The sequence below is a fragment of the Diadema setosum genome, chromosome 18, assembly GCF_964275005.1.
Source record: "Diadema setosum chromosome 18, eeDiaSeto1, whole genome shotgun sequence".
Taxonomy (NCBI): domain Eukaryota; kingdom Metazoa; phylum Echinodermata; class Echinoidea; order Diadematoida; family Diadematidae; genus Diadema; species Diadema setosum.
This window is the reverse complement of record NC_092702.1, coordinates 37,410,238-37,437,086: the sequence shown is the minus strand read 5'-3', so window position 1 is coordinate 37,437,086 and position 26,849 is coordinate 37,410,238. Positions and strand designations below refer to the sequence as shown.

At 40.6% G+C, this 26,849-nt stretch overlaps 1 protein-coding gene across 1 annotated transcript in view; it reads right to left on the bottom strand.

The window, feature by feature from the left end:
* Positions 1–26,849, bottom strand: part of LOC140241644 (phosphatidylinositide phosphatase SAC2-like) — a 111,844-nt gene that overhangs the window by 45,611 nt on the left and 39,384 nt on the right. Inside the window, exon 3 of the mRNA XM_072321385.1 lies at positions 16,240–16,376. Coding sequence (XP_072177486.1) covers positions 16,240–16,376 — 137 coding nt within the window. The remainder of the gene's footprint in view (positions 1–16,239; positions 16,377–26,849) is intronic.

Sequence of the window (26,849 nt, the reverse complement as noted above, 5' to 3'; positions counted from 1 at the left end):
TTGGTGCACACACATTTCTACCAGGAAGGTGGGTAGCATGGAAGCTATACTCCATCCTCTCATGGAGTATACACCAGTGCATATTGTGCATGAGTTGCCATGGAAATGCATGTCTGCAAATACAAATCTCCCATAAAACCTGCTGGGAGGGAAGAGTGTGAGGGACAATCAGGAGAGGTGAGGAGAGTAAACAATACTAACTGGACACAGGAACGACTGAGTCAGTGTCTGGGGTGGTGAGATCTCCTAACTGGACACAGGAACGACTGAGTCAGTGTCTGGGGTGGTGAGATCTCCTAACTGGACACAGGAACGACTGAGTCAGTGTCTGGGGTGGTGAGATCTCCTTACACACTACGTAGACTGGAAGATGATCCAAATGCTCATGAACACAAAGCCTGTCTTCCTTTACATGCCAGATTTTTCCACTATCATGCATTTCATACTGTCATGATATGACACTTTCATTGCGATACCAGGTCTTTTCTATTGTGGTTATGATACACATTGTAATTGACTTAGAGCGACTGGTCAAGAAACTAGCGAGTAAAATCATTCATGAGTCGCTTACATGATTGTCTCACATGTAGTCACAGCAGTTTGCTAACCAACGGAGTTTTCGTAGCAGTTTTTCGCTTGATATGACTTTCAGATTTCCATAGATTCCTGAGGATTTCACCCGACACTATTAAGGTAATACAACTGCAGTATGAATTCTTATGGAATGTTTTTATCGCACTGATAAGATGATAAATGTTCGCTGGTTATTGTATCATAGTTCGCACGTTGACTTACAGAACGTAGTGCAGTCAGTAGTGCAGTGCGCGTAGAGTATACATGTTCAGTGAGAGGATGTTTTGACGTGGAGGTGAACGTGAGAATTCAAGTGCTGTCGTTCTCAAATTGAAAACAAGTTTGATTTAGTGTGAAAGGTTATCTGGACGATGAAGGTTGTAGCACAATAATATGTATGATATAATTGGAGGTACACTGTACATTGCTGTTTTAACGCACATATAGGTCACCAAAATTAAGGCACTTTCTAACCGTTAGTAGGAACTACATTATTGTTAGCTTGACTCCATGGAAACGGTTCCGCGCACAATGCCGGTCGCGGAGTGATATTTTAACCAACATTCCTGGTGAAGAGGCACACGCCTAGACTTAGAGTTAGGAGTTTTACAGTATTGTCACGACAGTGCTATTCGTATCACGTAGAGTATTTCATAATGACTTTCACATGTTGAAGTATTGTTCAAAACTAATCAAAGGAGAGTTGGTTATATTTGAACTGCTATTAATTCAGCTCATTGTTTGAGTTTATTTTCACTGTTTAATCTCAGCATCTCAGACAGAGTGTAAAAAGGCTTACAATGCTTGAAGCAAAACATCAAACTGGTATAATCTGTATTCTTTCTTACATGCATACGCAAAATGGAAAAAAAAATATATTTTTCATATCATTTTTCCTCAATTTCAAAGCATACCACGCATTTTGGTTTTACTCTCTTTGTTGTAGTGACAACTTGATTAAATACACTGTAAGCCCTAGTATAAATACATTATGGAAAACAACAGTATAAAAAATGAGAGAAGAAACTCATTTCTTGTCATTCATCTATTGAGATGAAGAAGTTGAGCATGTTTATTAGTGTAGCATTGTATATGTGTTTTTTCATAAATGCCTTTCTTGTCTGTTTCGTCTACAGGGTAACCGACACTGTTGTTGAATTTGTCCGTTTGTATACCACAAGAGATTAAAGAAGGCAACAAAATCAAGTCATACGCCTGATCTATTCTCTTTATTGCAACAACGTGAGAGATGTATATGAAAGTCTATTGAGTCCACCACAATCTTCAACAACATATGTAAACGTGGGAAACAATTGCTACAAACGTATGTAAGCTGAGACATCATGGCTGACATCAATAAGCTGAAACTCTCAAGAAGAAACACAAAGGGTAATTTGACCCGAACCCTTTCAACTATCAAAAGTCTTCTTGAAGATGATGCCAGTGATTTGGAAATATTAAAGGGTTATGTCACCAAAGCTGAAGACCAGTTTCACCGAGTCAAGGAGAAGCATGCAGAGTTAATCGACGCAATCGAGACTGAATCACAATTCGATGAGGAGGAAAAGTGGATGACGGAATGTGAGAAGGACTTCATTCAAGTTCTCGTCCGAGCAAAGCGTTTGATTAATCGTCTTTCTCACCCCGCAAGTAATACTGATTCAACATCAACCTCTCCAACACACACTGCATCGCCATGTCCTTCAGAGCCTGTGAATCCGGGAACCACGATGCCAATCTCTAGTCAAGCTCCCCCTACGTCGTCCCCTGCTCCAATGCAGTCAACGTTGCCTACCCCAAAGATGGCAAGGATGAAATTCCCAACCTTCAGCGGGGATTTAAAGGACTACAAACGGTTCAAGGAACTATTTGTTCACTGTGCAGGAGGTTTAACCGAGATTGAATGCTTCTATCAGCTCACCGAGGCAATGGTTAACAACAGAGAGCGCAACATGATCAAAGGATGCATTAGTGTTGAGCGTGCTTGGCAAGTGCTTGATGAATATTTTGGAGATGAAGACAAGGTGGTTGATAGTCTACTGAAAGAGCTTGACGACTTGAAACCATACGAGTACAAGGGCAGGGTCAATCTACCAGCCATGAGACGGTTTGTTCAGACCCTGCAAACGTTTGAAACACAAGCAGAGACCGTTGGTCTCTCAGGAGAGCTGAATAGCAGGATTATGTTAAGCAACATCAGGCAGAAACTACCGGAGGAGCATCGCATAGCTTTCTTCAAAAGTGTGAGAGACGAGCACACACCGGATACACTGACCGGTCTTGTGAGGTGGCTGTACAGTCAATTACTGTTGCTCGACAAATCTAAGCCTGCCCGTACAGAAACGCTAACGTCATACAAGAGTGACAAAACCAGTAGATCATCCAACTCTGCCACAGTTAATCCGTCTTCAAGACAACAAGGCAAAGGTTCTCGACCTGAGGTACCCAAGTGTGTACTGCACAAGGATTCACACACACACTACCTGAAAACTTGTAACAAGTTTCGAGGGCTTCAGTTAAAGGAGAAGTATGACCTGATGAAAAAACACAGTATCTGCAACCGATGTGGACACAATAACTGCATAGCCGGGAAGCCTCCGTATGATCTAGGGTCTTGCCAATTTGCTTCTCCCTGTAGTATCCGAACATGTGGTAGCGATGCTCACTTTTCGGCAATCTGTCCGGTGGTGTTCGGGAGTGATGTCAGTTCTCCGAGTCAGCTGAGTGACCCTCCAGGGCAGTTTAACGCCAATGCCAGGCCCTTCCGTCCAGGTCCGAATCCAGCTAATGCGAACGCTGCCACAGGAACGCAGCTCGGTGGCATCCTCCCAACAGTTATGGGCTATCTTCGTTTGGGCAACACTCGTCATTTGGTCCGGATACTACTTGACGGCGGCAGCCAAGCCACCCTAGTCAGAGAGGGGATCTTTCCAAGGACGGAGCATGATAGGTATCAAGATCATGAACTGACACTGGTTGGGGGAAACAAGATTTCGCGCAGGTTAAGACTGATCGATTGTCACGTAGAAGATCTGGAAGGAAGACGGTCCTACCCACTGACAGTGACAGAGATCAATAGGCCTTGTGGGAATGCTCCAGTCATTCAGGCAGGCGACTTGAATCAATATGACCACTTGAGTGACGTTGAGGTGAGCGCTGCTCCCTCCACAACGATCGATGTCCTACTAGGAGTTGATAACACCCACTTAATGATATGGGAGGAGTTCTTGCGTGGCCAAAGATCTGACGACCCTGTCGCAGTACGGTGCCCATTAGGATGGTTTGTTCAAGGAGGGCGTTCATCCGGTACCACCTCACTCCTGAACTACCTAAATGTCTCGGCTATTGGTCCCATAGAGGAATTCATCGGGCTGGAGACTATGGGATTGGAGCCCAAAAGATGTCGGTGTTCGTCCGACTTCCTCGACAAAAATGCGACAGAGATCATGCAGCGGAGCATGTCTCAACTGCCAAACGGGGCATACGAAGTCGCATTACCATGGAGGAAATCTCCTGAGGAACTACCGGACAACTATGACTATGCAGTCAAAAGACAAAAGCATCTTGAGAAGCAGTTTGCTAACAGGCCAAACGAATGGGAGATGTATTGCAAACAAATGCGGGACCAGCTCAAGAGAGGCGTTTCTCGACACGTGACTGAGGAGGAGATGAGGGAAGATCGCGCAGCAGGGAAGAAGATGTGGTTCCTTCCGCATTTTGCTGTTACAAAGGACTCGTCATCAACTCCTGTCCGGGTGGTGTATGATGGGAAGGCACGTTTCCAAGGTCACGCCCTGAATGATTATCTGATGAAAGGGGAGAATGTAAACTCTGACCTCTTCGAAGTTGCCTTGCGATTCAGAGAAAAGGAGGTAGGAGTCATTGCTGATATAAGCAAGATGTATCAGGCTATCAAAATCAAGCCGGATGACGCCAGATTTCATCGTTTCATCTTCAGAGAGAACCCTGGCCATCCAATGCAGGTGTTTGAGCTTACTACTGTCACGTTCGGGGACAAACCATCGCCAACGGCTGCCATCATCACTCTCAGACATGTTGTGCAAGAGCATGCACCTCAAGATGAGGAGCTAAAGGAAGTAGTCACCAGGCAGTTCTACGTGGATGATTTGAATGAGTCCGTTCCTGATGTGAAGCAGGCTCTTGAGCTCAAAACGAAACTCACAGAGATTCTGGCAAAGGGCAATTTTACCCTACGCAAATGGCAATCCAATGAGCAGGACGTCTGTGATGAAACAGAGGATACTAAGTCGGCTACAGTCTTGGGTACCAAGTGGAATCTGGAGAGAGACACTCTGACCGTCAAAGAGGTGAAGTCTGACAAAGGAATTCCGACCAAACGCAGCATCCTGAAGCAAACAGCATCATACTATGATGTCTTCGGAATACTCTCTGGAATACTTGTTCGGCCAAAGATCCTCTTGCAAAAGCTGTGGCAATTGAACCTAGACTGGGATACACCCATCAACCCTCAAGGAGAACTCGGCGCAGTACTAGATGCCATAAACAGAGATCTGGAGGAGGCAATAGATGTCGAAATACCAAGGTGCCTCATCCCAGAAAAGTTCAAAGGAGTGAGACCGTTGCCGGAGGTGTCATTGCACGGGGCAAGTGACGCATCGGAAGACGCAATGGGCATGGGAGTGTGGCTCAGGTGGGCCCACCCAGATAGTACAGGAGCTGAGCTGTCCTTCGTGTGTGCTAGAGCAAGGCTCACACCTCTTAAGCAATCGAGCATGCCGAGGAAAGAACTCCAGGCCATTCTTCTTCTGTCGAGGTTGATGTGCACCATCAAAGACGCCTTACGCTTCAACATAGCGTACTGGAAAATATGGACTGACAGCATGACCAGGGTTCTCGCCAGGAATTTCTTCACGCTTGTCGGCATTTATGCGCGCTGTTCTGGGGGTGGGTACGGGAGGGGGGTTCCCCCTCCCGCGCGAAGCGCGGAAGCCTTCGCTAATGCTCAATACAACACAGATAAATCGCCGCTAAAATGCCACTAAATGCGACATTCTCACGGAGATGTAATGAACGTTGTGAGGGGCATATTCTCACAGAAACAATGCAGAAACTCCATACCTTATGTTAGCGGCAGTTCCTAAATAATACCGGTAAATGAAAGAGAAGTAGGTGCCGATGGTGGAGGTTCCGATTTTTAGGCCTTTCCTTTTTCACTGTTGCAATAATTAGCCGCCTCTGCATCGCAACAACGCGCGCCGTGTTGCTTTCTCGCCGTCTGCTCGACCACGTGGTAGGCCTATTGCATGCAGATGCGCGAGAAGCGATCGAGAACTTTCGGGACATCGTTGCACTTTCCTTTCTGGGTATACTGCGGTAGTTTGGCCGTGACATCAAAGAGATATCCTACAATTTTAAATGTAATGATGGTCATTATTCCGAAGGTTTGTTTAATCATAAAATGAAACGATTCATTACTGAGTACTTCGAAGGTTTGTAATCGAAAACAACAACAACACCAAAGGTCGGTACTACAGATGAATGTTCAAAATAAAACTGATTTCGTTCGAAGATTAACAAGCATTTTTTCTTTATTATTTTCCGATCAACGAACCTTCAGAAAGGAATCTATCATTTATCATCGTTATTGTTTCAGAATAAAAAACCTTCAGAATAAGAAAACACCGTTTTGGGGCCGTTGTTGTATTCCGAAATTATACTGGCAGAACATTCGAAATAACAAAACTGATTTCGTTTGGATATAAACGAATATTTTCTCCTTTATAATTTTTCTATTAACGATCATTCAGAATTAAGAATGTAGAGTATTATTTTGCCATTATTCTGTCGGAGTAACGAACCCTGAGGGTAAGAAAACTATAACCGTTTTCATTTCTTCTTTATATCGTTTTCCGATTAACGATCGTTCAGAATTAAGAATCTAAAGTATTATCGTTATTCTTTCGCAGTAACGAACCTTCAGAGTAAAAGAAAACTAACAGTTTTGGGGCCGTCGTTTTATTCTGAAATTTCACTGACGGAAACGTTCGAAATAACAAAACTGATTTCGTTGTGAAATGAACGGACATTTTTTAGAATCATTTTTGGATTAACGAACCTTCAGAATAAGGAATATAGCATTGTTTTATCATTAATCTGTCGGAGTAACGAACCCTAAGAGTAAGAAAAGTGCAACTCTTTTTTTGGGCAGTTGTTTTATTCCAAATTTCACTGGCAAAACGTTCGAAATGACGCACTGATTTCGCTTTGAAATTTACGGACATTTTTCTTTATTCAATTTTCGGTTAACGAACCTTCAGAATAAAGAATCTACAATTTATCATTTCATCATTACTACTTCTGTCGGAATAACAGACCCTTATAGAGTACGAAAACACGCTGTTTTGTGCCGTCGTTTTATTCCGAAATTTCACTGACAGAAACGTTCGAAATAACAAAACTGATTTCGTTGTGAAATGAACGGACATTTTTTCTTAATCATTTTTTTTTTTTTTTTTTGATTAACGAACCTTCAGAAGAAGGAATCTAGCATTATTTTTTCATTAATCTGTCGGAGTAACGAACCCTCAGAGTAAGAAAACTGCAACTGTTTGGGGGCAGTCGTTTTATTCCAAAATTTCACTGGCAAAACGTTTGAAATGACGCACTGATTTCGTTTTGAAATTTACGGACATTTTTCTTTATTCAATTTTCGGTTAACGAACCTTCAGAATAAGAATCTACAATTTATTATTTCATCATAACTACTTCTGTCGGAATAACAGACCCTTAGAGTACGAAAACACGCTGTTTTGTGCCGTCGTTTTATTCCGAAATTTCACTGGCAGAACGTTCGAAATAACAAAACTGATTTCGTCGTGAAATGAAGGGACATTTTTTCTTAATCATTTTTGGATTAACGAACCTTCAGAATAAAGAATCTAGCATCATTTTATCATTAATCTGTCGGAGTAACGAAAAAAAAATGAACCTTGGTGGCGATAACTGATGCTGGTGTAGAGAAAAACAAAGACAGCTCGCTCTAAAGATGCTTCCTTCTTTCAGTTTATTTTCTCCCCAGTCATTCTTATCGTTCTCCTCCCATGAACCCCTGCCATGCACGGACGATGAACAAAACAAAATGTTACCGACGCTGCAATGAAAAAAAAAAGAAAGAAACACGTCCTCGAAGCAAATTATCTACACTTTTCAAGTTGAAAAAAATTGATGTTCGTAATGAAGAATAAAAAAAAAGCACGACCTCAAGCAGTGGGGAAACTTGATATCATGGCTTGTGGAAATTTCCACGAAATTTCCACGAAAGCCAGGTGTCAGATAAAGAATGTCGCGCGTACTGCCACCTTGCTTCAGTAGTCGTAAACAGCGTGTACATAGCATGTAAACCAACTGGGAATATTGATGAATGATCAGCCATTTATTTTCCGCCCATGAAGGCCCCCTAACCCACCTTTTAACAAACCAACCCAGAAGCACGTGGAGCATTTATACGTACGTTGAACTTGAAAGATCATCATGACAGAATTACTATAAATTTCGGCCCGGAGAAGGAAAATGGAATATTCACGAATGACGTTTACAAATCCATGGAAATTGAAAAGGCTAAAATGGAACGCATGGCTTTTTAGAAAAAAAAAATAATAACCCACTGAAACTACCAAAACCTAAATAACAATTTGCATTTGCTTACTCCATCGCACGTTCTTTTTTCTTTTCTTTTTTTTAAACGAAAATTGGAGTTAATTTTCTCTCTGCGGCAATGCTTTGAACGCATCTAATTTTGCATCATTGCCGATGGCCAGCTTCCTAAAGAATTGATACGAATCCTTTCAAATATACGAAACAAAGTCTAAAAATCCTGGATCCTGGCGGTGAATTTCGATGGTATTATAAATCCTGCTCACTATCAAAATTTAATCACCTGTTCCTTGCGCCATTTTACCAACCAACTGTAACTGTTCCTGAAAATTTCATCCTAATCTGTTCCCAAAATTTGACTTATTTTGCGAATAGAGAGACAGACAGGCAGACAAACTAACAAACAAACCAAAGCAGCCAAAAAAAAAGAAAAAAATACAACCTTTGGCGGAGGGGGGCATGCATTTCATATCGTTTGTTTTTGCGTAACCGGACAACAAGCGTGACAACAAGCGAGCACGTGTCAGCCTTCCTCAGCCTCCTTCGGCCTCCGTCCCTCTCTTTCCGTCCTCTCTCTCCCTCTCACAATACACTGTACCGTTGTACACGCAGGCAGCTGTAAGTGGCCGCCGGCTGGGTGCTTGTGCATGTGTGTGTGGATCCCAAATCAGAGCGCATGCGAGTGAGCAAGTGTGTGATGTGGTGTGTATCAACTAGTACGTCGCTCTGTTGAGCCGCGTTGTTGTGATCGGTGCGGTGACTGCGTAGATAAATTTTTGCGCTTGTGTAAGTATGTAAACTGCTGCTGCTTTCAACATCTAGCTTCTTTTCTAGCCAGATAATAAAGACTGAAAAAGGCGAGAAATTGGTCCGAACTTAGCTGGTCAAGCAAGTTACCCATGTCGGCAAGTTCACGCGTGGTGTTACCCTTGTCGGCAAGTTTTACCCTTGTCGGCAATTGCTTCTTCAAACCGCACGCTTGTCGGGGCCGACAAGGGTGATATACGCTGGCGAGATCCCTGATGACTGCCATCAGCTGGCTGAGGGGACAATCCAAGTCTTTCCGTGCCTATGTTGCCTACCGGGTGGGTGAGATAACTACCAGATTTGATCCCATCAGGGACATCGCGTACGTACCGTCTGCGCAGAATGCCGTGGATCTTGTGTCTAGAGGTGGAACTGCGACCGAGATGAAGCAGGTGCTAGATGGACCGGAGTACCTGAAACTTCCTCCTGCGATGTGGCCAAAGACACCGGAGAATGTTCCAACAGACCCAAAGGACGTTGAGAAGAAAAAGTTTCACGTTCGGAACGCAAAGACACTTGCGCTGAGTGTCAATGCTGCTTGCAAGACATCCCCAATCATCGAGGCTTCGAATTTCTCCAGTTGGCCTAGGTTGAAGATGGTCACTGCCAGAGTATTGTCTATGAAAGAATTGCCAAAGGACCAGTGGTTGAGACAACTCACGAACCGAATTTCACAGTGGCCATCCTGTAGGCTGGTACGAGAGGCTGAGCTATATTGGATTCGACATGCACAGAAGGAAATCAACTTCCAGGATCCACACATCATGAAGCTGGATCCGTTCTTCGATGAAGAGGCCCAGGTGTTCCGTGTTGGTGGGCGAGTGGACCGCGCACCAGTATCCTATGACGTGCGACACCCATATCTTCTTCCAAAGAAGAGTCACATCAGCTGGCTGATCGTCCAGGAATGTCATGCTCACTCTCTACATGGGGGCCATCTACGCACAGCCGCCGAGGTCAGGAAGAAGTACTGGATCGTGGGAGATAGTGACATCGCAAAGCGTGTCGTTCGTGGATGCATCATCTGCAGGAGACATAGAGGCAAACCCGTTCAACAAAAGATGTCAGACCTTCCAGACTTCAGAGTAGATCGTTGTTCGCCTCCGTTCCAGACAACGCTGGTTGACTATCTTGGACCGGTGAATGTCAAGTTGAGTCGTAATACGACAACTAAGGGATATGGAGCAGTCTTCACGTGTGCAGTGACGAGAGCCGTACATATCACATGTGTGCCAGACCTATCCACTGATTCCTTTCTACAGGCCCTTGAACGCTTTGTAAGCATCAGAGGGGCCCCATCGAGGCTGATAAGTGACAACGCAACCTGCTTCAGGGGAGCTGATAACACCATTAATCAGTTGAACCTGAAGTTAGACCACGACCGTGTCAGAGAGCGCTGCCTCAGATACAGTGCGGAGTGGCGGTTTGGACCTCCCGGGGGACCTCACCATCAGGGAGCTGTGGAGCGAATGGTCCAAGAGGTGAAAAAAGGAATGCGACACCTCGTCAAAGCAGACAGACTAACATTTGTCGAGTGGGAAACAGTCTTCTCACAGATTTCTGGGCTCATCAACAGTCGTCCCATCACGGCTAAGTCATCATCACCTCTAGATCACCCACCGCTGACCCCAAACCACTTCCTCATCGGCAGAGGTGATCTATCCTGTCCCGAGATTCCGTGCGATGACTTCAGAGGCGACTTGAGAAAGCGGAGGGAAATCTGCAATGCCATGGTAGACGGTTTCTGGAAACGATGGATGGAATGCCTCCGGAAACTCTCTCCTCGTCCCAAGTGGCAGCAGTCAGCCGAGAACTTAGAGGAGAGCGACGTGGTTATCATCATTGGTGACAACAAGGCTCGCGGCTCTTGGAAGATGGCGGAAGTCGTGAAAGTCTACCCGGGTAAAGACGACCTTGTGAGAGTTGTAGATGTCAAATCCTCGGACGGTATAGTCGCGAGAAAACCCGTTACAAAGATCATCCTTCTGATGAAAAAGTCAGAGCGGGATGATTTGAAGTGATGAAAGCGATGGCAGAAATTATGTCGAATATTGGCCTTGTCGACCTTTAGAATGTTACAGTCTGTCTTAGAGTTTTCACACACAAAAAAGTGATTGTATTCCCAGGAGATGAAAGCACAACGGACTCCAGATACAGCAAATTGAAAGACTGTTAATGAAAGGACTGTTATTAGGAAAACAGACTGATAGATCTTGTTTGTGCTTTGTTATTTTTTTTTCCTGGACATTGAACTTTAGGCCGCATTTGAATGTTAATATGTTCAGGAAAGTGATGTTTGATGAGTTGTGACGTCCCATCACTTTTTGGGGGGTTGGAATGTCATGATATGACACTTTCATTGCGATACCAGGTCTTTTCTATTGTGGTTATGATACACATTGTAATTGACTTAGAGCGACTGGTCAAGAAACTAGCGAGTAAAATCATTCATGAGTCGCTTACATGATTGTCTCACATGTAGTCACAGCAGTTTGCTAACCAACGGAGTTTTCGTAGCAGTTTTTCGCTTGATATGACTTTCAGATTTCCATAGATTCCTGAGGATTTCACCCGACACTATTAAGGTAATACAACTGCAGTATGAATTCTTATGGAATGTTTTTATCGCACTGATAAGATGATAAATGTTCGCTGGTTATTGTATCATAGTTCGCACGTTGACTTACAGAACGTAGTGCAGTCAGTAGTGCAGTGCGCGTAGAGTATACATGTTCAGTGAGAGGATGTTTTGACGTGGAGGTGAACGTGAGAATTCAAGTGCTGTCGTTCTCAAATTGAAAACAAGTTTGATTTAGTGTGAAAGGTTATCTGGACGATGAAGGTTGTAGCACAATAATATGTATGATATAATTGGAGGTACACTGTACATTGCTGTTTTAACGCACATATAGGTCACCAAAATTAAGGCACTTTCTAACCGTTAGTAGGAACTACATTATTGTTAGCTTGACTCCATGGAAACGGTTCCGCGCACAATGCCGGTCGCGGAGTGATATTTTAACCAACATTCCTGGTGAAGAGGCACACGCCTAGACTTAGAGTTAGGAGTTTTACAGTATTGTCACGACAGTGCTATTCGTATCACGTAGAGTATTTCATAATGACTTTCACATGTTGAAGTATTGTTCAAAACTAATCAAAGGAGAGTTGGTTATATTTGAACTGCTATTAATTCAGCTCATTGTTTGAGTTTATTTTCACTGTTTAATCTCAGCATCTCAGACAGAGTGTAAAAAGGCTTACAATGCTTGAAGCAAAACATCAAACTGGTATAATCTGTATTCTTTCTTACATGCATACGCAAAATGGAAAAAAAAATATATTTTTCATATCATTTTTCCTCAATTTCAAAGCATACCACGCATTTTGGTTTTACTCTCTTTGTTGTAGTGACAACTTGATTAAATACACTGTAAGCCCTAGTATAAATACATTATGGAAAACAACAGTATAAAAAATGAGAGAAGAAACTCATTTCTTGTCATTCATCTATTGAGATGAAGAAGTTGAGCATGTTTATTAGTGTAGCATTGTATATGTGTTTTTTCATAAATGCCTTTCTTGTCTGTTTCGTCTACAGGGTAACCGACACTGTTGTTGAATTTGTCCGTTTGTATACCACAAGAGATTAAAGAAGGCAACAAAATCAAGTCATACGCCTGATCTATTCTCTTTATTGCAACAACGTGAGAGATGTATATGAAAGTCTATTGAGTCCACCACACATACAATGCATCTGTCCTGCAAGTGTGCATTTGATTTGATTTTTTTTTTTTTTTTGGGGGGGGGTCTTTATATTCTAAAGGGAGTTAACAAATTTTATAATCAATGTGCTATAATGAAACATACAGATACATGTATAACTGATTATACAAGTAAGATATATATATCTAAATCATATATAGGATAAATCCATGTGATAAAAGATGTACAATGTGTGTATGCCAAACCACTATACATACTGTACAAAGTATTTCAGTTGAGTTGACAAATAAAAATGAACCAAAACATTTTAGCCCTCTCACATCATTCCTCAATTACATAACAGCTTGGTATGGGTATGACATGGTGTAGCAGCACTAGCACCACTTATTTACATTCACTCACACACAAACACACATGTTGTACACAAACAAACAAACAAACAAGCAAACAAACAAACAGACCAATGGCCTTGTAATACAGAACTGTACATCTGCTGAAGACTATTAACAGACATATTTCACCAATCTGAAACACTGACAACCTGATGTGCACACCGTACCCAAGTTTATGCCTGTTGTATCGTGGATTAATTACGGGTACTCTATCCTACATACATGTAGATCTGCAAACGATAGGTAATGATGCTCTTTAATACATACCCAGTACTCTTCTACAGAGACACAGCATAAAATAACATCAAAAGGAGTGAGTCAAAGTTAATATTAGCTGAGACAACACCCTTACCCATAACTAGTGTTGTTTCTGTAAATACTCCAAGAAATGATAGAGCAAACAACATTTAAAACGAAACTTTAAAAACTCACTGTGAGACACAGAAAACACATAATTTTTATGACAGTAAATTTACATGTATGGTAACACAGTCTGCTGTGAGTCATCTGTCAAAACATGTATTCTACTGCATGTATTACTGTGTTATATATGAAATATTTCGTGAGGTTTTTATTTTCGTGGATTTTACGAGTCAGGTGCTATTAACGAAATTAAAGACATGCGAAAACAATGACTCTGATCCCAATATGAATGTGACGCACACATATTGCATTTCTCCGTCCAGTACAGTACTCCACAATCGCGAATTTATCCACTCGCGAAATCGTTAGGAAGTCCCGATTCGCGAAAATTTAGACTCGCTAAATATGTGGCATATACAGTACATAATGTGCTTGCCACTGAGTCAGCTACAGGTCCTTCAGAAAACACAAGTCACATAAAAAGCAGGAAAGCCAAATCATTACTCTGTGTACATGCTGCTATGAAATCTGCATACTTGAATGCTAAATGTAAAGTACTAGCAAAAAGAGGCTTACTAGTATTAGTACCGGTAGTACTCTGTACATTTCCAGCCTGCCAGTTCAATGCTACAGCTATTTTTCATTGAGCTCTTGTAGTACACTGTACGTATAAATACACTGTGTACTGTACTGTACTACAAGAGCTTGCATTGATCGACTTGCACTTACACTTTGTACTGTTATCAAATTACAATTTTCCGAAATCACATGGGATCAGATTTACCATCATTATATCCTACAGTGTATAAATGAGGGTGGAAATAAGAACTTGCAGCAGAAGCAAAACAACTACAGATTCATTGCAGAGTGTACATTGGGGGGCTGACTAGAACAGGTTAAAAAAAAAATGGTTGTTTACGAACAGGTTGGTACTAACAGACTCACAAGTCTCATGTTTCATCTGAACTAAAATGACACTGAACAGTTAATTTGACAAGATCTCATGTGGTTGGTGTAATTGTCTCATATCCTGTATATAATTAGAGTTAATGAAGGCGAGACACATTGATTACATGTGTATGTGCCTGTGGTATTCTTGCTAATTATGTTGCATCCTCTTGAGCAGTCTAGAGCTTGTAAACATCAACGCACATGTGTGGGTTGATTACTGACAAGCTCGTGTGACTGTTACATTGATGTACATTTTGTATGTACAGTAATGTTTTTAGTGTTACACCTGACATTTTCAAAGGTCCTGCATAGTGTCAAGACATCATGTCAAAGATTATTTTAGTATAAAACTTGATTTTCTTTGATCTCTATGGTAAAATATTCTGCACATGAACTACTGCAATTTCACCCAGGCAAACATGAATGTCACAGATATCATGTTCTTTTTTGAGCTTCCCCTTCTTGTGTGTGATATCTGTGTGTCAAACAGTTCTATGGGTATCTGCAAAATGAGGAATGTCCGCACGCATTTTAATTTTGCAAATTTCGTGAGTGCCCAAATTCGCAAAATTAGAATGCACACGAAGGTTCTTGCCTACAAATTTTGCATTGGATGCCATTGGCAATTCGCGAAAATTTTATGCTGCAAGAAAGCCCATCAGCTCCAATTCGCGAAATGTTCAGTCGCGAATATATCGTGTTTTACAGTAGATACAATGATGACATTAGACAGACAGACAGTACAGGGCCTACAGATATATCTGTATGCAAAATGAAGAACAGATCAGAGGGACTGTAATGTCCAATACATACCAGTACATGGGTATACAGTTCACAAACAACCCACTTTAACCCGTTGAGGACGAGACCCGAGTATACATGGGCAAGCGTCTATGGGAAATGAGTGTTGTAGCAAAATCAATCCGTCCTCTACGGGTTAATAGCATTCACAGCAGCCATATGTCAGTGATCCAGAGGCTGCTTTGCAGTGCTACTCTTCAAATGTCAAGATTTGAATACTGGTATACTGAACTTAAATAAATCAGGCATTAGTACCAAATTCCAATGTGCTGCACATTCACCAGCTCTGTAACTGTATATCTGCATTTTCAAAACATCTTTTGACTCTATTGCCTTGAGTTGCTTTTTATTGAGCCATCAATCAAAGATGCACAATCACTAGGCCAGCAAAGTACATGTACATACATGCTGTGTAATCATACATGAGCAGTGACATTTTTATGAGATGGTGGAGATTTAAACATACATTTTGTAAATGTACAAAGTAGTTACACACACTCAGAGAAGACATCAAATGTACAGTAGGCCTCTGGACAATAGATTGATGGTTGCCCTTTGCGATACCAGCTCCTTGGTCACATCAACATCGTAGGCTGAAATATGCCTCGCATTAAATGACCTGAACATTCATGCTATGCAATAACTTAAAGGCATGGCTGGCATAAAATGACCTGAACATTCATACTATGCGATAACTTAAAGGCATGCCCTTCATCAGGGAGCTGAAAAGGTTTGCAAACCTTATCATGTGATGTGGTTTGCAGTTACAGGGTGTATTCTCAGCCCTTACGAATGTAACAATTTTATACTGCACTAGAATTCAGAGCATTATGGTGGCTATTTTTAGGCTTTCGATATTAGTAGTGTCTGTGTGGGGGTGGGAGATAGAATTTCTATTCTACGGAGCAGATGGGAATATTGATATTGACATTTTGTTACACTGATGCATCAATGCCTATGAGCTAATCTCTTTTTTTTTTTTTTATCTTACCTCAATGTCGATATCTGGAGGTCCGTTCTGAGAGAGGGGTAGCACAGCAATGCGAGTGATGCAGTATACATCATGACCTCGAGGCAGCTGCCCAACAAGACGATGGCTTCGTATGAGGAGCAACCTCCATTCTGATTCTGAAATGACACATGATATATTTTAAGGTCAGTACACATGATTACTATCAACTAAGCTGAAGAAGATCTTAAAGAAGCACATCACAAACTAAATTGTGAACATATAGCTGTACACAACCAAATGGCACTGGCATACACATTTTTCATTTCAAACTTTGCTGAATGGGAAGTGGCCCTTGATATCACAGCATTCAATACATCAGATTGGTCACAAATCAAGATAAATGTAAAATTTCTAGTGCAAGGACAAGAAATAATTTACCTTGAGGTTTAGAAGTTTTTCTTTCTTTGAGGTCAACTTTCTAGGTGCCTTCCTACGCTCATGATACACCAAACTGTGATGCATATTAAATCTACAAACAAATTCAAAGTTTGCAAGTGTCTAAAAAGGGAATGACTTGTGAGGTACAATGTACATGTAGCAGCACACTGTCCAGTTTTTTAAATACAATGAATTCCCTTTATGTAGGGCAAAGCAGTGAGAGAACAGAAAGTTTCAACAGTTAAGCACTGTTGAAAGACAAAAACATTAAAAGATCATAATTTTAACAAGAAGTGTTTTTTCACAATTACGGATCAACCTACAGGTACGTATGTGTACTGGTATACTGTATGCATGTGCGCATGATGTTTTAAGAATGTATCTTTTTAAAACATTGGCAGAGAATCCGCTTCGAATAATTACTTAAGTCTCTTAAACTACAGAAGCCTCAAGAATCATCCTGTACACAGTTTTTCATTTCTTTCAAAAGTGTCTCAAAACTTATTGTAGACAGTCCATTTCATATGCCTACTTATTGATCAAAATGGGAAAGAGATTTGAAAACTTGTTGATATTATGCATGGCAAATCAGCTGTAATTTTCCTACCATCAATTCTGATTTTAAAACCATGCAATGTATCATCTTCAAATAGAAAGTACTGGTAATGTTTTAAGGCTGTATACTAGTAGAAGTCTAGTGCAATATATGTACATGTACATATGTAGGTCCACATCCGCTTTAGATATTACATTCTGCATCTTGTAGACATCTCGCAAAGGGCATCCACCCCTCAACAGACGTCATATCACGATGGTTACCGTGGCGACAGTCAGACACTCTCAATAAAACTACTCAGAATGACCCAAATAGCACTGGAAATATTTCTACTCTCTTGTAGACATGTAAAACATGAATCTCTCAACGAATAATGTTGATTCTGTAACAACTTCACTGTACTTTGAGTATATTGCAGCAAAAATGGCTGTAGGAAGACATGGGTAATTGATCAAAGAATGATTACAAAAACAACAAAAAAAATGACTCTTGAAAGTTTCTTACCTTTCTAGAAATGTATACTTTGATACAACACCATTTTACGGCATGGAATCTGGAAGTCACTATTGCAACAAACATACACGTGTAGCACAGCAATAAGAGAACAAATGTGCATGGAATCAGGATGCATACTAATTGAATTTTGTTAAATTTTAATGGTATCTTAATTTCTACTTCTACTTTGGAGCTTAAAAACTGTTTGCGTTTTCTATAACTGACCATGCATCACAAAACCAACAAAAAGTCCCACAACCTGATTTCATGTGAGGGCTCAATATACAAAGTACTGTACAATTCTCGCTATCGCCAATGACGTAAAAAGTACCTGGATGTTGATTTAAGCGTCATTTATGGTGCATTATGGGATGGTCCGGTAGCAAAGTCACTTCCGTTCGTACGCGCGTGATACGTGACTAATGCTATTTACACACAGAACCGACCGTATTCTACGTGTACTTCCTGTTTTCTCGACTTGAATTACAGCTTTAATATGATTTGAAATTTCTCTATTCTTAAGAAATTGCTGTTAATACGACTATTGGTTGTTGCTGCGAAGCTGCCATGTGTTGTTCGCACGATAATAAATGAAAAAAATCTGCAGAAATAGGATCCTTAGGCCAAAAAAAAAAATTGTTGCATTGGCGTAACCCGCCCGACCCTAAAAATTCCGCCGACCCCATGTTTTTTTTTTTTTTTTTTTGCTATCGATATCAAATATCTTGTTGATCGCGATCGCGATCGCACAAACCCGGAAGTGGAAACGGCTCTGGGGATATCGGATGTACGAGGGAGAGATCTAGCGCCTCGCATAAGCCTTCCTTGATCAGTACGTCATCTGTTTCCAACACGGACACGTACTCTAACAAGATTTATTCAGTGTATACGTAGCATTCAGACTGCGATGTATTGTGCACAGTTTTGCCATAGGTTTCTTGTGTGGAGAACTTACACGAATCTGTATATGTGGGACTGTAATAGAGATCGCCGTGTGCGATGAAAAGATCGTACATATGGGTCAATTTGCATCCATCTTATCTAAGTCAAAATAGTAAAATATGAAGTGAAAACATTCAGGATAGGGATTTCAACATCTTTAAATTCTGTGAAGGGGTATAATTCCAGTAATATCGGCCTCATAAATGATTTGTAGAATAGATGAACACGGCACATTCGGTGCAGCAGTTGTCACTGTTTACTGAGCTGAGCACGAGTTTTACACGTAAAATGCAGGTAGCAAAAAAAAAAAAAAAAAAAAAAAAAAAATCCGCCCGACCGACCCTATTTGAAAATCTCATGTTACGCCAATGCAACAATTTTTTTTTTTTGGCCTTACTGGCATGCGAGACGTGACGTGGCCGCATGGGTAAAGTTTGCGGGTGACTCCACAGCGCAGTACGTGCACGCGCGACTTACTAGTAGTGGTAGTAGCACTAGGTAGTAGTAGGCCTAGTGCCTACGTACATTGTACGTACTGTACTTACTTGGAAGAAGTTGCTTCAGAGACAGGATAAGTTCGAGATCACTGTTCGTTCTCGATTGTGTTCGCGACATTTCGACAGAGAACAAATAAAAAAAAGATGGGCATTTTATGACGATATCCTGGTGGGTGAATATTTTCCAGCATATTTTCAGCATATGCAGAGATTACTGATCTGTGATGTGCACATCGATCGCATGATCAAGCAGTACGCTGTACCGGCATGTGTTAGCTTATGCGCTGCATGCAGTGGTGCATGCTAATGCAAGGCCGGCCGCCGGCGGGGACTCGACTACAGTGTACGAGTATGACAGGCCTGGCCACTCGCTGGCTCGGGCGGTAAACGCCTACAGTAACTGTAATAGTATCCGTGGTCGGCGCGACGCTATAGGTAAGGTACACGTACGCACACGCTAGCGTTGTGCAAATTATGCTCCGCGCCGGAAGTGCCCTTGCTACCAAGTTCACTAAATCTTGACGAAAAAGCCACATCCGGGTACTTTTTACGTCATTGGCGATAGCGAGAATTGTAGGTACAATGTAAACAGCCTAAGTTGTCGGCCTAGTCAAACCAACAAGCTAATGCCGCTGAAAACATTTCATCCTCCCTTGGTGGAGGTAATAAGAAAATCTGCACTCATTTACAGGTTGTAAGAAAGGGTATCTAAAGTTGTAATTTATTTCTCACTTTTGACTATGTTACCTGTAGGGTCTAACCTTCATACATGTATGTAGAGGTCTAGAGACTGAGATTTTACAGTACCTCACACATTCCTGATTAGTGACACATCGCATGAATTGTACACACTAACACATTTGTTTGCTTCATCAACACGGTGCTTATTATGCAACGGCATGGTAGACTGAATGAGGCATTTTATTAACATTTATAAGCAAGGTTTTCGCTAGTGTCATGTGTTGTCACTCAAAGTGGACACCACTGATGCATTCTGTTGAACTGATTACCAAGGTGACACAATGTTCCACTTACTGTACTGTAAGCACACACAATGGCAATGTGGAAGACACCAATTTTACTTAAGTACTAGCAGTTTTAATACAGTGGAAAATCAAGCAATATTTCCACTAATTAATATATTACATTCATTTCTGGTCAGTTTTCTTCTGTTTGCATTTGTTACTAGAATTCAACACATCTGGATAATTATTGCTTTTATGATGTCAAACAATAATATTCTTCACATAGTGGGGGTCACCAGTGAACTGTATGAAGAATTCTTCCCACTTTTGCACTGCATTTTGTAACTTGGCTTGGCTTGCATGGCACTGAGAATTTCTGAACTCTAATATGAGGGGATATACATGTATGTACACAATGTAGAACTTCAGAAACATGTTACATACTCAACATGCTTTTGTACATGAAGCATACTGTATCCTTCCAAGTAATACCTGGTCTGAAGGTGTGTAATTTGTAACTGTAGGCCTAGATACCGCTTTATGAAATACAAGATTTTATTGCAGGGCAAGTCCAAGATAAGGTCCCCTCAGAAGGCAAAATTTCATCTTTGCTCAATATTGACATGGTTGGTATCATTTTGAAGCTTATGAGTTGAAGTTTTGATTTCCATGGAGGAAAAAATGATATTATGTAAATTTATGCAAATTTCAAGGACTTCATTTGCATAAATGTGAAATACAGCGTTACGTATGGCAAGGCTGCACACTAACCCATTTTTTCTGCCGGTCCAACCTGTCTCTGTCGGACCGGTAAATGCCCCGTTTTACCATTTTTTGCCGGTCCGAACAGAAAATTTACCGGTCAACAACAACAACCTAAAAAAACATTAAATGACTTGCAAACTTATTTTCTTGTTTTTTTATGGATGTATACCCCCCCCCCACCCATGTACATTTTACAGATTATTATTTTTTTTTAACTTGCATTATTTATTGCACAAAAAATAAAAAGAGATAGGAAAAATTACAATGTTTGTTTGTGAACTACAGTGTAAAATGATAATGAACAAAATCAGATTGTATCAAATGCGTCTGTGACTTTTTCTAAACATCGGCACACGAACTTGCTGCATAATCTGCTCTTGGTGGTCAGTTGGATTGCGACGATTTAATGAATTATTTTAGCTGTGATATTTTCTGATGCACGTGCCACAAGGGGTTCTTCATTTTTCTCCCGATAATCTATTCGCATTTGTGCATGCGTTCTTGAAAGGTACACGACATGCAGGGCCGAATTCGCGATCCTTTTTGCGCCCATTTCCACCTCAAATATTAGCGGGGTTGTGGCAATTTCATAAATTACTTCGGCTGTAATATTTTCTGATGCAAGCGCCAAAAGAGGTTGAAAATGTGTTCTTTATTTTTTCCCGACAAACTCTTCGAATTTCGTAAGTGCGTTCTTAAAAAGATGCACCACATGGCCGAATTCATGATACTTTTTTCGCCTATTTCTACCTCAAATACCAGCGGGATTGTGACGATTTCATAAATTACTTTGGCTGTAATCTTTTATGATGCACGCGCCAAAAGGGGTTGAAAATGTGTCCTTTATTTTTTCCCAATAAACTCTTCGAATTTCGTAAGTGCGTTCTTACAGATGTTCCACACAGCCGAATTCATGATACTTTTTGCGCCTATTTCTACCTCCAAATATCAGCGGAATTGTGGCGATTTCACGTATAAAACTTCGGATGTAACTTTTTGTGAGGCACGCACCGGCAAGAATGGTTGAAAATGCGTTCTTTATTTTTCTCCCCATAATCGCTTCGCATTCCGTACATGCGTTCTACGACAGGGCCGAATTCACGATCATTTTTGCGCCTATTTCTACTTCAAATATCAGCGGGATTGCGATGATTTCATGAATAACTTCGGCAGTAATCTTTTATGATAAACGCGCCAAAATGGGTTGAAAATGTGTCCTTTATTTTTCCCGGATAAACTCTTCGCATTTCGTAACGCGTTCTAAACAGATATATGACACGGCCAAAAATCATGATTCTTTTTGCGTCTATTGTTTCCTCAAACTTCAACGGGATTGCGATGATTTCATGAATTATTATTCGGCCGTAATCTTTATGATGCACGGGCCAAAAGGGGTTGAAAATGTGTCCTGTATTTTTCTCCCAATAATCTCTTTGCATTTCGTACATGCGTATACGACACGGCCGAATTCACGATCCTTTTATCGCCTATTTCTACATTAAATATCAGACGAATTGTGGCAATTTCATGAATTACTTCAGATGTAATCTTTTGTGATGTACGCACCAGCTAGAATGGTTGAAAATGCGTTCTCTATTTTTCTCCCCATAATCTCTTCGCATTCTGTACATGCGTTCTTGAAAGGTATACGACATGGCCGAATTCACGTTCCTTTTTGCGCCTATTTCTACCTCAAATATCAGCGGGATTGCGATGAGTTCATGTATGACTTCGGATGCGATCTTTTATGATACACGCGCCAAAAGGGGTTGAAAATGTGTCCTTTATTTTTCCCCGATAAACTCTTCGCATTTTGTAAATGCGTTCTTAAAAGATACACGACACGGCCAAAAATCATGATTCTTTTGCGCCTATCGTTTCCTCAAACTTCAACGGGATTGAGATGATTTTATTAATTATCACTCGGCTCTATAATCTTTATGATGCACGGGCCAAAAGGGGTTGAAAATGTGTGCTGCATTTTTCACCAATAATCACTTCGCATTGCGTACATGCCTATACGCCACGGCCGAATTCACAGTCCTTTTAGCGCCTATTTCTACATCAAATATCAGCGGGATTGCGATGATTTATATGTCATTAATTATTTCGGCTGTAATCTTTTGTGATACATTCACCAGAAGGGTTGAAAATGCGTTCTTTATTTTTCTCCCGATAATTTCTTTGTATTTGGCGTTTTCAAAATTATACATTGCATGCAGGGCCGAATTCGATATTATTACCTATACGAGGTAGTTTTGCGAGGCAATTACAGTCGTTATTTTGCAGGGTCGGGAGTTCAGCGGGCGATATTAGAGCATATTACGAGCATCCGGGATTTTACATATACAGTGGGCTCTCGTTATACCGAAATCCTCGGTACCGGCAGTTATTCTTTCGCCATGTCGGAATTTTGTTATAACCGAACAAATAAACGATAGAAATACATAGAGTGGATGACATTGCAGCCCAAATTTTTACTTCGTTATAACCAGAATTTTGCTACAACCGCGTGTTCGTTATAACGGGAGTGCACTGTAAAACAGGGAGGTGGGAAGAGAGATTCCACTCCTTCTCTTCCCACCTCATGTAAACATTCCGATCGACCACGAAGAGAAAACATTCAAGGACGTCGCTGCGTGTCGATTACACGCACCGCAGAAGAACGCCGATAAATCAGCTCATACAAGGTCGACCACTTCCACTATAGTTCCAGCAGCACGACGCGTCAAACAATGACTAACTGCACAGTGACCATCAGTTATTACAACTCTCCAATTTGAAACAGAAGCAAAAATAAGGTGTAAAAGCGTTCAGATGTTTGAAGTTCGCCTGTTACAACTACATATGTATCTTTGAAGTTGGAGTTGAATGATATACATTGATGAACAATTTTTCAAATTATTATTCGACATGTTGGTGATGATCTACAGGTAGTCAAATGTGGCTTGATCTGTATCATAGTGTATTGCTGTATTCACATATTTTCTTAATTTACCTAGGGGATAGGTAATAATTATGATATTGACTGGCCTTGAGGGAGATACCAGATAAATATTGCCCGCACTGAAAGAATATTGCCCTCGTCTTCGACTCGGGCAATATTCTTTCAGTTTGGGCAATATTTTCTGGTATCTCCCTCGAGGCCAGTCAATATTATATAATTCTTTTTGTGTCTATTATTGTTTACTCAAATTCCAACGGGATTGCAAAATTTTCATGAATTACTATTCGGCTGTAATTTATATGATGCAAGCGCCAAAAGGGGTGAAAATGTGTCCTTTATTTTTCTCCCGCTAATCTTTTCCCATTTCGTACATGCGTTCTTATCTACAAGGTATACGACACGGCCGAATTCACGATCCTTTTTGCGCCTATTTCTACCTCAAATATCAGCGGGATTGTGGCGATTTCATGAATTACTTCGGATGTAATCTTTTGTAATACACGCACCAGAAGGGTAAAAATGTCTTTTTTATTTTTCTCCCGATAATCTCGTCGCATTTGTGTATGCGTTTTTGATAACCAAGATGGCATGCAGGACTGAATTCAAGATCCTTTTTTTGGGCCTATTATTTCCTCAAATTTCAACGGGATTGCGTTGATTTCATGAATTGTTATTCGGCTGTAATCGTTTATGATGCACTCACCAAAATGTGTCTTTTATTTTTTTTTTTTCTTTTTCTCCTCTATAATCTCTTCGCATTTCGTACATTATCTTTTGGAAGATACGACGCGGCCGGTCGAATTCATGATCCCTTTTGGGACGATTTCTACCTGAAATATGTAAGCGGGACTGCCATGATTTCATGATTTTTTTTTTCTCCCTCGTATTATCTCTTCACATTTTGTGCATGCGTTCTTAAAAAGTACACGGAAGGGCCGATTTCGTGATCCTTTTTGCGCCTATCTTCGTTATGAGAACATTCAGAGCGAATGAAAATATCAATTTGTGAAATGACTGTGCAAAATGAAAATAAACGCAATCAGATCCATTTACTGTATCACTGAATATCGAATGTGTTTTTACTTTTTGTAAAAATCGACACAAGTAAATTAGTTCTAACATAACTGCCACGCTGCTGCGAAGCCGGGATCGCGATCGGATCGATCTTGCGTTAAAAAATCATGAGTAAAATGACCCAGAAATGCGTGCGCTTCTTTCAATGCTTCTTGTCTGGCATGACCACCGATCGCAAGCAAACGAGAAGCAGTTACACTGTACATGCTTTGCATCGTTTGCTTTGCATGTATTGCATTGCATGGCAGTGCGTGAGCAGCGCCAAATGCGCAAGCGAGCGCGAATGTAACTGGTCGACTGCTAGTGCTCAAAACTATGTTTACTGTACAAATTGCACCGGTAGACATAAACGAAAACTTGCGTAAAACTTGTTGAACAGTGCGATATCTTGCATTCTGTTTCTTCCTGATCGGGGCTGCTCTTTTCCTTTCTACTGACCCCACCAATGCTTTTTTTTTTTTTTACTGGTCATGTCGGACCGGTAACTTGTGGATTTCCTGAAAAGTTACCGGTCCGACAGTGACTTTTACCGGTCTTTGACCGTCGGACCGGCGCCAGTGTGCAGCCCTGCGTATGGGACATTTATAAAAATTCATATTTATTCAAAGGGAAGCAAATGATATTTGATTAATATGTGGACATAAGAAGTTCATCAAATAGTTTAACTTGGTATGAAAATTCAGGGATTATGCAAATGATTATGCAAATTAGCTCGTGTCCTATCATGAGATGTCCCATACATAACAAATTGAGGTCATTTTTTTAGGTTTTCTCTGAAATTTCTGAGGTTATTTGAATGCCCTTTTAGAAAGTTCTAATTTATTGTTTAGAGAAGTTGAATACCATGGAAAAAAGAAAAAATAGTAAACGAAATATTTTTTATCAAGTAATTAAATAATGTTACATATGGGACAAATGCGTTACGTATGGGACATCCTCATACATATTGCATGTGAATGCATGTAGCTAGCTGTGAGGGTCTCTCAGTACACAAATGGTCAATCATCCTGAAGAAAGCATCCCAACTTTGCAGCTACTTTTGAGTTATAGACACCTGAAACAATACATGTACTTGACTGAACAATTTTCAGAAAGGGGGAGGGGGAGATGGCAAAATATACAATGAAAATCAGCATTAAAGGGAGGGTATAATTTTTGTAGAAATGGGGATTCAGTTTTCAACATTTTACAAGATGATTGGAAACCAACTATACAAATTATTAAAGAGCATGTAAACAATTCTAAGACTAGAGGAATTCAAAAGTTTATTTGATGTAGATCCAATTTGAAATGGCTGAGATATCAAAAAAAAAATAAATAAATAAAAAGTAGAATGAAGTGGTCCTATTTAATAAAATGTGACCCACCTTTTGTTTAATAGGACACCACGTTTCTGGATATCTCAGCCATTTCAAAACGGATTTTTGTCACGTTAACCTTGAATTCCTCTTAGAATTGTAGGCTATTTAAATATTTCATAAAAGAAGTGCTAATTATCTTGTAGAAGTTGAAATCAGAATTCCCATCTGAACCAGAACTGTACACTCCCTTTAAGTAGAGACCTCTGATTTCGAGGGTACTGAAACCAAATACACAAGCAGATTGAAAAATTGCAGTTCAACTAAAAGTATATTGGGTACTGTTCACCACACAATGTAGAGCTCTAGCTACATTGTAGCTGCATTGTATAACACATGTACCAGTATGTGATGAAAATGAAGATGTTACTTCAAATTAGTGTTTTTTGTATCATTTTTTTTTTCATTGCAAGTGATAAACAAATTGTCCTTACTTAAGTTTTCAGTAGTAGCCATGACAAAAATCATGGGTATACATACTGAGGTGTGACTCGAATCAATGACCTGACTGCTAGACAGACATTATATCTACTCAATTACTGGGGTTCCATGCAGCAGGTATTGCATATTTATTAAGATTAATATATCTTGTGTCAAGTTGTTTTTTACTGA